This window comes from Strix uralensis, chromosome 5, assembly GCF_047716275.1.
Source record: "Strix uralensis isolate ZFMK-TIS-50842 chromosome 5, bStrUra1, whole genome shotgun sequence".
Lineage (NCBI taxonomy): Eukaryota > Metazoa > Chordata > Aves > Strigiformes > Strigidae > Strix > Strix uralensis.
In genome coordinates, this window is record NC_133976.1 from 7,075,208 (window position 1) to 7,090,001 (window position 14,794).

At 37.3% G+C, this 14,794-nt stretch overlaps 1 protein-coding gene across 6 annotated transcripts in view; it reads right to left on the reverse strand.

The window, feature by feature from the left end:
- Positions 1 to 329: 329 nt before the first annotated feature.
- Positions 330 to 14,794, reverse strand: part of UPF2 (UPF2 regulator of nonsense mediated mRNA decay) — a 65,844-nt gene continuing 51,379 nt past the window's right edge. For all 6 annotated transcript variants that reach the window (XM_074869759.1, XM_074869756.1, XM_074869758.1 and 3 more), the window contains 3 exons: positions 12,894 to 13,035; positions 9,072 to 9,192; positions 330 to 1,639 (listed from right to left, as the gene is read on the reverse strand). In XM_074869759.1, coding sequence (XP_074725860.1) covers positions 1,630 to 1,639; positions 9,072 to 9,192; positions 12,894 to 13,035 — 273 coding nt within the window. In that variant the 3' untranslated portion in view covers positions 330 to 1,629. The remainder of the gene's footprint in view (positions 1,640 to 9,071; positions 9,193 to 12,893; positions 13,036 to 14,794) is intronic.

Consider the following 14,794-nt stretch of genomic DNA (forward strand, 5'->3'; position numbering starts at 1 on the left):
GCCCCGGGTCTGCACAGCACGAAGGGGGAAGAGGGAGCTGCCGCAGGTGAGGCCGTGTTGAAGTCGCTCCTTCCAGAGGCACCATCTGCACAGGACAGCGTAATGATCATCTCAAGTTTCACGACTCTTTGCTAAACAGCATGAAAAACTTACATTTACTAAGCGTGCTTCAAGTGTGTTTCTTGGGGCAGAAATCCCCCCGTTTTGGTAAAATGTCATCTATTTTTATGTTGCTTGTACAAAGCACTGTCTGAGCTACAGCCCCACAACACAAACTCTTCAAAACATCATTTCGAAGAACAAAGTCGACGTTAAGAGACAGACACCAATTCTAAATTACAACACTTTATTGCAGCATTGGCAAAGGTCAGATTTCTGAAGCTGGTGAAGATCGGGCGGCATTTCTGTATGAAATGTTACAATTTTACAAGTCTCTTTTCCTACATGCAGAAACAAAAAACAGTGGTAAAAAGGATTTTAAAAGAGCTAGAAAAAAGAATTATTAGTAACATACAGATGGGCTCCTTAACTCAATTAACTACCTCTACCTGAACGCAAACAAAAAAACTATGCTAATAAATAACAGATTGTCAGAAACAGACCAAGAAACCTCATTTCTACTTAGAAAAAAATAAAAATTCTACTTGTTTCCAGACTTAAATCTTTTTTTTTTTTTTTAAACTTTTTGTTTGTTTGTTTCTTTTAATAGACACAGAGGCTTATCAACCCATGAAGATCAACAAAAATATTTGGATCCACTCCTTGACATCCTCCTGTTATGCTGACTGGCACATTTTGGTTTTCAATGATACATACAATGGGCTCAACTATATCCCTGTCCTTAGGCTGGTGTCAGGCTGTTCCAAGCAGTACGAGTCAACACCCTGTGTTAATCAACTTCACATTCTATTTTAAACATTAGCAGACATTTTACCTCCTTGGCTCTTAAGTTTTTCACCCCTCCCCACTCCCCACCCCCTCTTCCTTGCTCATCTGGCAGCAAAAGGCTGTTTCTTAACCAAAAACTTTCTCGCTGAGGAGTGTTTGATAAGAAGTTATCCTATGTGTCAGGGTTTTCTTTTAGATTTCACCATTTGCTCTACATTTTTCTACTGTAGATTTGCAGCCCCCAAAGAATCTCCTTCCAACACAAAGTGCTCAATTCGGAGAGAACGTAACTTCCACCAAGTTTAGAACGTTGTTCTCCCACATACTGAGCTGTCAAAGACCCTTTCCGTTCCAGTGTAATCCATCTGAATTTCAGGTTGATCTTTGTTTTCACCAAGCTGCTCACTGGTCAAGTTAACCATCTCATTCATTTACTTCTGCTCTTATGAGAAAATTAACCCTCAATGCGGTTCCCATAACAAAAAGCGCTTTTTTTTTTTTTTTTTTTTTTTTTTTTGGTAGGCCATGACCGGAAGCTTCCACTTGTTCTGTGTGGGGTTGGGGGGAAGAGGGGAGGCTGTTGTTTCTGCCCCACGGCCCCAGCCTGTCCCAGGTTTCGATTCTGAACGCTCTAGACTGACATGCTGAGATGTGTCCACTGCTCTCATTTAATCGCTGGAGGACTCCACTATCCACAACATCAGAGATACAGGACCTAATGAAATGACACTTGCTGTTGGATCAACGTCTCCTGAGAAAAGAAAGGAGAAAAGAAATAGTTTACTATGAGATATCCAATACTACGCAGGTTCACCACCACTGAAATCAACTGCTAGTGATTTTGATATTCTTTTACGCTCTACATATTAAAGTTACATATTTCTGTTATCTGCACAAATTTTTCAAGAGACCACATCAGACAAAAGAAGGTAAATAATCTATATCAGGAAAAAGTTCCCTACACAATCTCAGTAGATGAATCTATAATTGTTCAGAAATAGCTGCCTTATCCTCCCAGATGAGATGCTAAACTACTGAAGTGCGCAGCTGACTTGTGAATGTTGAAATACAAGTTATTTTAGATAGTTTTCATCCTTTTGTGCAGTTTCTTAACATTTAGAAGTATGGCAGAAATGTTAGAGAGGGCTTCCTAGAGTCAAATAACTGTTTAGAACATTTTTAGGGTCAACATTTGTATTAAAATCTTCAATCATCCCTCATCCATGAAAAACATGTTCCTACCCAGAGAAAGCCCAGATTCAACAAGACCAGAGTAACCTAGTAGTAGCGCTAATCCAGTACCACTGACTTCAGCACAACTGCCAGTTACTATATCTGGGCTGGTTTTCAGTTAATTTTTAGACTGCAAATTAAACTTTAGTAGTACAAAGCAAAAAAATTAGACATTTACAATTACAAGATAGCTCCAGGGCTACACACTCAAGTCAAAAAAACCAGTTCATGTTTCTTTACATAGTGCATAAACCTCAAGCATTTGTTGAACAGTAATTTAATCTAAACCTAGTTTTTATTGAAAATCTTGCAAAAAGAATGTCACAAGCGTGTTAACTGAACACAGTGACTCTGCATGTCTTGTAACAGATAAAGCTTTCACAGTAATTCTGTATTCTTGTGTAGTGCTTTGTTTTGTTATCCAGTATTTGTGTATTTCATTTAAACACACTGTATAATTTTGCCATGAAGTACTGAGCTGATGCATCACTAGAACTTACTGCAGAATTGCTCCTGTTACTTGGTTTTAACCATCTTGTTAGTGTTATGCAATACAATATTGCAATTCCCTGTGGCACAGATGTGGTTGCAAAAGAAAGGAACTTGAATTTTAATAGATTTAGTAGAATGAGATTTCACTTGCAGAATGTTACATCTGAGAAGAGAGTTCAAACATCAGTGAATTGCAGAACCATGCTTAGCTCTCCACCTCCCTTTAAAAAAATAATTCTACTACTGATGGGGAGAAGGGCTAGCACTAGCTGCATGTATCCAACTTTATAAAAATCACTCTCATCCAAACCAGCAGCTGCCACGGCGTGTTGGCGGCAGGTAAGGCAGAGTAAGCAGTGTTTCAGTGGATTACAGCAAGGGGCTGCTGGTCAAAATGTTAGTAGTCGTTTTACCAAAACCAGGTATTTCAAAGACATTTCTCTCCAAACTAGTAAACTTGATCCAAACCTGTATTTGGCAAGGTCAAACTCAGTGCATAGCTGTAATTAAACCTCTTGAACTATTTGTGCAAAATGGATCAATTTTTTGCCATCTACTCCCCCACGCCCCTTCCCGCTACCACCACAGTTATTAATTTGTACAAAAATCCTACAGTCAGCTTCTCAACACCCTTGTGTGAGTATTAATGCTGCCTACATCCTCCGGTGATGGAGGAACACTCAGATACACTTTTACCTGACCATGGCTAGAGTAGAAAACTGGAACTTGCAAAAAACGTACAGAAACATCGCAACATAGTATAGGCTAGGAAATAATCACAAATCCATTGCACATGTGAAGTTGGAAGAATCTAAGTCAGCAAGACAACATTATGGCTTAAACTGAAACGTGCCCAGGAGAATATATGAAATCAAGTCCTTTCCGCACAGTGTTAACATCACAAGATCACGAAAAGTTCTTATTATTAACATGCGAGATCTTTGAAATTAAATTTCACACTTCTCCCTCATCCCTTCATGTCCTCCATCAATCCACAATGCTCTATGCATTTCTGAAGTACTCCATTTCCTCACAAATTTCAGGCACCTTCCTTCTCCAAGTACCTCCTCTCAAAGCTCACTTGCTGCTTTACTTTTCACGACTAATCTCAGCTTTGGTGCTCTCCGTTCTCTCTCTCCCCCCTAATCACATTAACCAAAACCAGGAACACAAAATAGAAATATAATGAACATCTGGAATTTATTTTTCTGGTTTGAACATAATGCTTTTTCACGAACAGGTCTTTTCTTTGTATGCCTTATTCTGCTGAATGCATTTTCTTGCTTTCAGATGCAAGAGCTTTAGAGGGGAGGACAGATCTTAAAAGTGGAAAACAGCCTCCGAAGTTCAAACTCCTGCTCTGAACTACTGCCTGCACGGAGAGCAGAGAGAACTTATGGAGACCAATCTTTGCTTTCAGCTCTCCTCCCACAAAACCAGCCCTGGAGAATAAACAGTACATACACATTCCTGCACACTGGCGAGAGAAGGAAAATACTGGAGAGTACTAACTTAAGTCCTGGGAAACTTAAATTCAAGTACTTGTCATGCCACAGTCAGCTTCTTTCCTGTCTCATAGATCTATGGAATGGGACAAAACATCACTTGTCTTCCCCATGGGAGGAACATTCTATATTCCGTAGAATGTTATCTAGCAATTTTGTATTGAAAAAACCGTAGCGCTGGATTTTAAATAGCTATTATCAATTTAGCTGTGTAAGAATATATTCTCTGGAACAATCATATTTTACAATGTGTGTTTCTGGACTAATAAAATACTAAGTCGCCCTGATCATTTCCTAACAAATCTGAATTATCAACTTCCATACTGTAAACATCATAGATTTAAGTTTAAAAAAAAAAAAAAATTGAAGTCATAGTACTCAAAGCGGGCTATTATCAGGAAGGTGTTTTGAGGATTGGTAGTTAGGTTCCAGAGAGCCACAAAGTTGCAGGGGTTTTTGTTTGGGTTATTACTATTATTTATATTGAAACAACATTTTTAAGCAAAGAGTCTTTATGAATGAGCATGTTAATAAATAAAATCTTGCCTTCTTTCCCCTCTAAACTATAACTGCGATCAGGTCTCTCTCCACATTTGGTGAGACTTGCACCTACATTTGCAGAGCCCAACAAGCACCATATTGCCAAGACAAACACCCAAGGATCTGGCTTTTCTTATTCTTTTCTGTTCGGTTCCAGTGCAGGCCACCAAAATAAGCTGCAGGATTTGGAACTGCCCCCCTCCATATTCCTACCCTGCGCTTTCCTCCCACAAAACAGCTGAAAAGGAGGTTTGCCCTTCTCTGCCAGGTTTGTCTGAACGGTTTTCATGGGAGACTACGCTCGTGCGTGTATGTGGCAAGGAAAAGGATGTAGTACAGGATCAAGAATGACAACTGAGAAAAGATCAAGATTTAAATACTGGTGAAAAAGATGGCAAAGAGTAAGGTGAACTGAGCTAGCACACAATTAAATAGAGCACTGAATTTTTTAGTATTTATGGTATCTAGAATGTGAAGAAAGGAGCCATTTCATCATAAAAATCCCTGAAGCAAGAACAAAATATTACTGCTGAAGTGACAACCTCTCAATTTTTTTGAAAAGAATACAAGAGATCATTGAAAATGACAACTAAGGATTTCAAAAGCAGCATGATGAACCAAGGGATAGATTTGTCAGTTCTAGACAGTGCCACACCAACACCCAAGAGTCTGTCTAGTTTGAGAAAGTTACAATGATAGTGTACAAAAATCAGCTAGACTGAGGCAAACAGAAATTGGATTTAGGCTGCCCAAGACTTCTGGTATGACAGTAAGAAATTAATTCAAAGCTTCAAAATATAATATTCATCAATACATCAACTACATAGCGGGTGATGTATGGAGTGTTTGTCCAGCAGCTGAAAAAGGAAATGATGTTAAATTCACATTTTTCTTTATTATCCATACTTGGATTTTTCAGCATTAATGGAATACTCTTTATTATGAGAATATTTAGTTAATAAAATCCTAGCATCCTGTTATTACCTTTATGCTTAATTTTTCTTTATTAAATGGGTTAAAGAGAAATAAGAGTCGGATGCAAATAGGAGACCTAAAATTACTAATCAACTTCAATATGATTTGGTTCGTCAGCTTACATCTGCATCCCAGGAGGCCTTTTGGCACAGACGAGTCTTCTTTCTTTACTATACTTTCAGAACAGCAGTGAGTTTTGATGTTACTGCTTTTAATAAGGAGAGGTTTAACAAGTTAGAAGACTCCTAGGGAAGGCCCGCTTCTCTATAGTCAAAATTTCTCACTGCAATTCTTTTTTCTTTCTTGGTAATCAATGTTTTTAAACATATTTCAGAAAATATTTACATATGTGTGTATTTACATTTCACTTTATGAGCAAGCCACTTAATGGATCTCAATCCTCTTTAAACAAAGGAGAAATATTTTTTTGAAGTGAGAGGCTGTTCTCCAGAACCGTAAAAGAATATTTTCATGATAATCCCATCACTGAAAAAATTACTTCTGTAAGTTTTGTGTTTCCTGAAGGTATCAGTTTAACAGCTTGATAGCCAAAGTCCTCTTTTAATACACAAATGCTACAGAACTGGAGGCAAGAGTGAAAATTGTTGCCTTCCCAGTTCTGCTGAAGCAAATCAAGGAACCCTACTTTTAATGGAGTCGCAGTGAATTATCTTTAAGGCCAATCAGCCTTAAATGTGTGAGTCCCAGAAAGAATCTCCTCCTTGCAGTATTAGCAGGTCTTAAAACCCGAGGCTGTACAAGAGGTGATTACAAATAAACAGCAAGAAACTCAGATTTTTGATCCAGCATTTTGCACATGCTAAACAGTAAGAAATCTGACAAAGCCTGTAAATCTCACTGCATTTAATTTAATACAGAAAAAGGACATTAATAGATAACAAATAAAGTAAACACTCCAGAAGATTTCTCTTGTTTTTGAACAAAATGCATGCTGTATAACTATAGCCACTAATTCGTCCTTCCATCTACTGTGGGTTTATCACAGGCAAAGGAGGCAACACATTTGTGGGTGGTTTTGTTTTTTTTGCTTTTGTTCTGGTTTAGCACCCCACTAGACCAAAACAGAATCACAGAAAAATTCAGGTTCCAAGGGCCCTCTGGAAGTCATCTAGTCTCACTGCAAAGTGAGATCCAGTTGTTCCAAGGCCAAAAACATACGAGAGAAGCCAGTGCTGCATTCACTAATTGTTCAATCAGTCATTACGACAGGTAGATTTGGATTTAGCTTTCTAAAAAGATATTCGAAACATTTTGCTTAGCAACATAGAAGTAAAAACACCAAATCGATTTCTCTACTCTTAACACTACTTGAAATGCCAGAAAGTCCTCATCCCAACATTATCAGAACCTGTCAGATTGTACATTACAATGGCATCAACCAGATTTACTTGCTCAGATTATCCCTAACCTCAAGAAATTTAAGTTTAGAAGTTTCATACCTTAAAGTAACATACATTACTGTTTCCAATAAATTTGAGTTACTATTGCAAGAAAACATATTAGTCTTCTTCATACGCAAAGAAGAAACAACCCAACACAGCTCACTCATCACGTAAGTGATAGCATCTGTAATCACACAAATTGGTTCTACCACGTAGGAAAGAGAAAACTTCAAACAGATACTAAAATTAATAGCTCCTATTTGTTCCCAGCAAGTAGGAAGATACATGGACTTCAAAGTCCATGGGGTAACTTCTTAACTAACACATGAAGGGTAGTTTGGGCAGAGAGACTGCAGTTCACCCTTCAAAGTCAAAGACAATCTTCAATACACACTATAAATCAGAAGCTCTAAAAACACAAGCGACAGACAATCTATACCAGAAGTGATAAGCCATTGGTGGACCCAGAGTCTCCAACAAATAAATCTCTGCTTAAACGGCTTTCAGTGGGGATTAAGAAAAGTAACATTCCCTTACCACAGGCTAGGATAGCTCAACTGATGCATGACTGCAAACCTGAGCACGGCACTATACAACAAATAAAAGATGCCTGCTAAAACAAACTTCCTGGTCCCTGCTTTAAGGAGTTTACAGATTAAAAGGAACAAAGAGTAAATTATATAATGCAAAACTACATCAAACTTGCAAGTGCATGGCACAGCGATTTGAACAAGCAAACACTACTTAAACTGTTCACTGGACAATGTCTGACCTAGTTTACAGTAAAGTCCTAAACTATATTTTCCCTAAAACATTTGAAAATAAAAAGCTTTCAAAATAACTGCATTAAAAAAAGATGTGTAAATATCACACCTACTGGTCTGGCTGCTATGTTTAAAGAGTAACTGCAGTGTGCTCCTTCCACAGGTTGCAAAGCATTTGGGAGAGATGACTGAAAGAAGACTGCATAGTCATTTATGAAACACCTGCAAGCATTACAGCAGTTCAGTGTAACTGAATAGTTTGTATTTCTATGACAGTATTAGGCCAGTGACACGAAAAAGCTAAACGGACAGCACTGTTCATTTTACTGAATTATAGCTGGTTAATTTTTTTTAAAAAAATTATTTTAAAATGCAGTCTGTTTTCAAAAAAGAGAGCTTTCTTTATACAAGCAGTATCTGTATAGGGTCTCAGTGGAACGAGTGATGATCAGGAAGTTACAAAATGCCTATAAAAAATGTACCAGAAAGAAGTTAGCAATGTTACTGTAACACAGGATTATTATATTACGTTAACTTATTTCTAGTTTACAAAGACGGACCCATTACTAGGTGAACTCTTTCTTCCCCCTTGCTGCTCCCATCTATCCACCTCCAAAATTTACTTGCAATGAAGAGAGAAACATGAAAGCAGTCTGCATTTCACCTGAAACTCTTGTCTATTCAAGTTTGTGCTGCAGGGTTGATTTAATGGTTTATTTGCAAGCTTATTCTGAGTGAGAAGAGACACATGGAGGTATATTAAAGCAGTAGAATGGACTATAAGGCAATCCAGAATGGTTCTGTTCATGTTAATACTGTTTTTGGTATGCTCTTGCACACCATAAATCTAATGTTCTCCTCCCCTCTCCCCACCTTTACTTTCTTTCCATTCAGGCTTCAAATACAGAGCTATGGCTCACAAATTCACCAAAATGAAAAAGCACAACAGGAATTTCTCTAAATATTTTTTAGCATCTTCCCCTCCTCTCACTGAGAAAGCAAACTTGCATCTTTTCCCCTATAAGAGGTTCAGACTACCAGCCATTTCACAACTAAAAAATAACCCTCTGGCTTCCAAACCTCTGTCAAGGACGTATTTACAGACACCATGTTAGAAGCACAAAACTGCTCAGTATTTTAACAGAATGTTTTAGAATAGAAAAACTAGTAACAAATGCACTTGCACTACGCAGATCATTATCTATTTCAATTGTGAAGGTAATTACTTGCCTAGAACCAGAATTACCACATTTAAAGGAAGATTGTCCTACCTCCCACCAGTTTTAAAGATTAGATCTGCATTAGGTGCTCCCTTCGGATGCTGGTAACGAGGCCGTCGTTCACGGTTAGTATTTGCTGGAGCTGGACGCTGTGCCAGAGACTGCAACATTTCTGTAATTTTGTACAGAAGAAAGTTAAATACATTTTCTATGCATCTCTTTAAAGAGGAATTTACACAAGTACATTCGCTGCCATATAGTGAAAAAAGACACCTTATTTACACCTTGCTATATTTTAGGGTTAACACTCCTCAAGTTATTCCACAACAGCTAATTTTTAAAAAGTTAAAGCATAGACAGCTTTGACAAATCCAAGCTACCCCATAATATGAACTTGCATTTCCAGATGTTCTTGAAGAAGGAACTGCCAACAGTGGTTTTCATCACAGGTGCTCAAAGAAAGGAGCTGTGACCTTTTCTTTCTAAACATATCAGCCACCACTTTATCAATGATCAGGGACAAAACTTCACACCAGTATGAGAAGCCACAACATTAAACTACCCTGAAATAGTAACAATTGGACAATGTTGATGCCAATTAAAGACTCAGCAAGAAACTTGTCCTAAAATTAGGCACTGAAAAGTCAGGTATTTAAGTCTAAGCTAGCCATAATAGGATCCTTTTACAGAGAAGACAGGCAGCTGAAGAGGGTGACTCAGCTGACCTACATTACACCCGCTCTCCCATGGATGGAGTTTTTCACTTTATGATCAGAGAGAAGAAATAGGTGGGTGCAGGAAGAAGCCTATATTATCCAGCTTAGCCCTGGACATCCAACTTTTGGGCAGTTTAAACTAGGTAAGTATTGTATTTTGGCACTGGGTAAAACTTCATTTCTAACATTTCATTTCATTTTTTAAATTATAATAAATGGCTCTTTATCAGGCTAAGTTAATGGTTATTAAGTACCCAATATAATTACAAATACATCATAGGAACTTCCACATAACCTCTGCCCATTATGTTAGTGCATCTAATGGAAAGTATTTCTGACAGTCCACCTGTGCAAGAGTCTACATTACTCAGCAATCAGACAGATGAAATAAATGAATGGGAAAAGTGGAATAAGCTGTTAAACGGATTATGTTTGAAAGTCTGCTCTGTCTGGTTCTCCAACCTCTCGTAATCTCATTGGAGACACATACCCATCATCTGCTAGGAGCAAACTTCCATGCCCTCACAGTGACTTGCATAGGGCAAAACTGGAGACTCTAATGAGATTCTCTTGCCATTTACAAAATGCACGTGAAGCTTTCGGTAAATTATCCACCCAATCTTTGAGAAACTGGAAAACTGTGAATGATTTAATATACAATATTGGTGTCAACAGTTAATAAACTATGTATTCTTGCTCTGTATACTCCCCTTATCAACACCTGGAAAAGGCAAGGCAAGCCATTCAACACAACAGTCCACTTTTGTAAACATCATGAAATAACATCCTTCAAAACAATTCTGTATGCCAGGAGCGATCTCTGTTGGCAATGATGAGACCCGGGAAAAAATAAGAAGAGATCATGGCACATTGCCAGTCAGGTGCTAGAAGCAAGCAATGAATGAGCAAGTATGTGCATGCCTGTCTCTTCTGTTTTCCACACTGTAGAGGTGAAAGAAAATACCAGGGTTTGTGAAAAGTCAGTAACTGAGAACTTGAGTAGTTGAGAAAATAACAGAGGGAAGAAATCACAAGGGAGCACAATGTATTAGCTAGGCTAAAGGCATGTCACCCATCTTTGGTTTTAGTGAAGGAAAATAATCTACACAGAAAAATACTAGTCTAAATTAGAGTCACCCAGTGGCTAGTATTTCTTTAAAATTGTCTGTAATGCTAAAGGTTGCTGAAGTATTAAATAATTATCTGATACTACTTTGAAGTACATTGGTGAATTTTCATCTATTAGCTACCCTGCACAGATGGAAAAACCAAATGTACATTGGTTATCAACCCCAAGGCACTCTTCCAGAAATGGAGACTTCTTCCTCCCTTGGTAACTTCAAAGCCTGAAACAGAAATTTAAAACCAACTGTTTCTTTCAGTGGTACATACTAACTTGTTACAGGCAAGCTGACTCTCCAAAAGTAACAATCAACTCGACAAAATCTAAATAAAAAATAGTTCCAAAGTGGAATGTAATTTGGCCTGCTTAGTTTAACCTGACTAACTGTCCTTTTTAGTTTGGGTTTACTGTGTATATTACCCAGGACAATAAAAAAGGATCAACATCTGTTTTAAAAATGGATGTCAATTATGAAAATACCTATCTCTTCTGTGATTTTCCTCCTATATTAATGCTTTATACACAGCACCTAGAAAAATCTATGAGAAAGTAAAAAAAAAATGCCTATTACTGGTTGCCAATTGCTATCCTGCTACTCTGATTCATTTTCTTGGACAATGTGATACTTTTTTAGATTAAAATCTAGGATTTTATTGAGAGCAGTTGTGGCTTTTAAGATACCAACAAAGTCATATGACAAGGCATAAAACCCCAAATGCCCTGACCAGTAAAAGTATCAGAAATATCATTAATGAGGAAAACCCCACAAAAAGTCTGAGAAAATCACTTAAATCTAATACTGAAGTCTACTGTTTCTTTTCCTTTTTCACAAGTGGACTTTATAAGAGGGGAAATGTCTCAGAAAAAAGTTTTTAAGCTGATTACAATGTTTAATACTAAGAATATATCGTTAGCATTTCAGAGCTCTGTAGACACTGACTTTGTAAAAATACTCCTTTTTATGATTACAAGTTTAGTTCTTGTACTATCAGAGTTCTGAAAGGAGTGTTAGATTCCATAGTGGTTTTAGAATTAGAGCTGCTTTAATTTAAATTTCCCATTTCTTGATGAATAATGACCTTTCACTAAATACCTTAATTGAGATTTCCTGCTAATTAACTACTTATACTGTGATTACCACCAGACTGCAACATCTTTACAAAAAAAACAGAGCAAGAACTGTGGAGATGTTAAATGGAAATACTAACATAAGAACTGAATACCAACAGTTTTATTGGTCTGGCTTTGTTTACTATCTGAGTAAGCCAAGAAAAATTGAGTCTGAAAAAAACACAAAAACACCCACAGAACAAACCACCCAACAACCAAACACACGAACTGCATCAGTTTAGGGTCTATATGATCTGTTGTATTAACTGTTTGCTTCAATCTGTCCAGGTTCCAAAATGCCTGACTTACGTATGTTTAAAAACCAAATTAGATCATATAATTTGCATGAAACCTTCACTCAGTTAATATATTCTTATGCTGCGGATTTGTAGCGCTCCTAGAACCTTTAGCAATATGAAGCCGAGGTGACAGTTTGTATTTCTCAAGTGAAGGCTACCTCTTAGTATTTGCAAGTCTTAGCAAGACTGATGAAGAGTCTAAATACTATAAATATCTAAAGTACCTATTAATATCTAAAAAGTAGAGTTTAAGCTGCACGAATTAATTCCTCTTGTATCCAACTCAATTGTCTTGCAGTAATGGAGACAACGCCACAAATATCAGATTAATTTTGTGTTACCTTATTTTTAAGGAAACAATCTCAGTTCTTCCCCTTTGCCCCCAAAAAAGGGAATGCTGAGATTTGAGGCCCATCTGAAAACTCCCTTTCATGGAAGAACTATAAAAAAAAACTTCTTCAAGCACAGAGACCAGGGAGAAAATAATGAATGACAAACAAAAATACAGGTTTTTCATGAAGTATTGCAAATCAATATTCAAAACTTGAACTGCTATCGCAAATAATATTTTCTGTAGATCCACAAAAGTTCCTCTGAAAATAAAAAATACTTGATGTTTTCTTACCCTGGTAGTCCTCTTGTTCTTGCCGTTCATTGATATCCAAAGTGAGCTTTTTCATCCTCATTCTCTCCTCCTGTTCAGCTTGCTGTTGGTTCCAATGGTTTGCAGCAAGTTGGGAAGACATTGGTACATTTAGGATCTTAAACTGCAAATGAAAATAAGTTTGTAAGTGCCTATCACAGAAAAGAAAAACAACCACCACCCAAAATGCAGAAGGGTTATGGTTATTTCTAGGTTATTGTGATGGAGATACTTTCTACAGAAGTTTCTACTGGAAAGTGTGTTGTTTGTTGGTTTTGTTTGTTGTCTTTTTTTTTTTAACTCAACTTCACATAAGGAAGCATGAAAAAATACAAGACATTCAGAACTCCTAAAGACACACAGAATGTACAAAAAAGGCTGATGGACTGCTAAGGCAAAAGACTACTACACACAGTATTTATGGGAATATCATTGATTAGCTTTCACCAGGAACACATAGCTATGTGCTTTACTTCTTATTTTCACACAAGCAGATACCCTTCACAGTGAATTACACTGGTCTTGAGATAAAAGCAGCATAGCTGGCTCTGAAAGCTGCATCTCCCTCCAGAGGCCTCTACCTTCCAAAGGGATGAAGCCCCTGAGCAGAATTTCTATTATCCTTTCTGATAACAGAGGAGAAACATTCCAAGTATTTCAGATATCCCCCAGCATTCCTTGGCCAGTACTCTTCCTTTTACTAATGATTCTAGCTCCATGTTGCTTCTTATTAGTCTGGAGACAACTGTGGTATCAAATTTAATCTTTTCCTCCTCCCCCACACCCTAACATTCACACTACACCTTCAACACATTATCTGATTTGCCATAAGCTACATGAAAGGTAAGCTTGATACTACTCTTACAGAAGTACCCTCTCTCTGAAAAATACAGCTGAGATTTTCAGAGGCATAGGGAAGATGCTTTTCTTTTTTTTATTTCCACAGAATTATTTTTTACTCTTGTTCCAAAACAGAGAAGTGATTCTTAATCTTATCTGCAACTGAAACAGTAACATTCAGAAACCCCTTAATGTTAAAGTTTGTGAACGTTTAGAAAAAAATTTCTCCTTCAATTGCACATCCATTAGAAGTAAATACTTCTGTGCTATAAGCAGAGTAATGCATTTAAGGATAACCACTCTCAATATTCCATGGACTACTCTGAATCCTGCTGCTTGTTCTTCTCATCTATTTCCACAAAAATAGAAGCAAATTTCTAAGTGTTCTTTTCTGCTACACTGTCAAAAGCTGCAGACAGAAAGATACATTATCAAAGCCTCTGTTGAGAAGGTATATAGTAAAAGCAAAATCCTCACTGCGTATGGTTAGTATCTAATGCAATAATTACTAAGAAATCTCAAGGTGCCTATTAGATAGTAGTGCCCCACTAGCAGATGAGTCATGAGTGTGAGAAGACACCAAGTACTCAGATGCAGCATTTGAAAATCAAGTGTGTTTGAAACAGTCAAGACAGACTCTTGCAAAGACCTGAGAAAAACCTGGGTACAGTGAAACCCTATTAACTGGAAGATTTACATGAGACAAATCAAGCGAAAGGGCTTTTTTGCAGGGTGGAGGGTAATAGTATATTAGGTTGAACATAAATACAAGCTTGTTATTAAAGTGTGTGCGTAAGAATAAAAGTTCTTGGAGTTCCAACAGAAAAGTAAGCTTTAGTTACTCATTGCTGAGCAGAATATGCATGTTCCCAGATACTGTCAAATGAGCTTTACGCAAACTACACAAATAACTAACCCATTAGCAGTATTTCATGATAAAAATCATTCCTTAGCTTCACCATTAAGCTCCTCATCCATCTTAATATGTCCTTTATATTTTATCTGTTCTATGGATTGATGAGTTTAATGGGATTGTGTAAGTG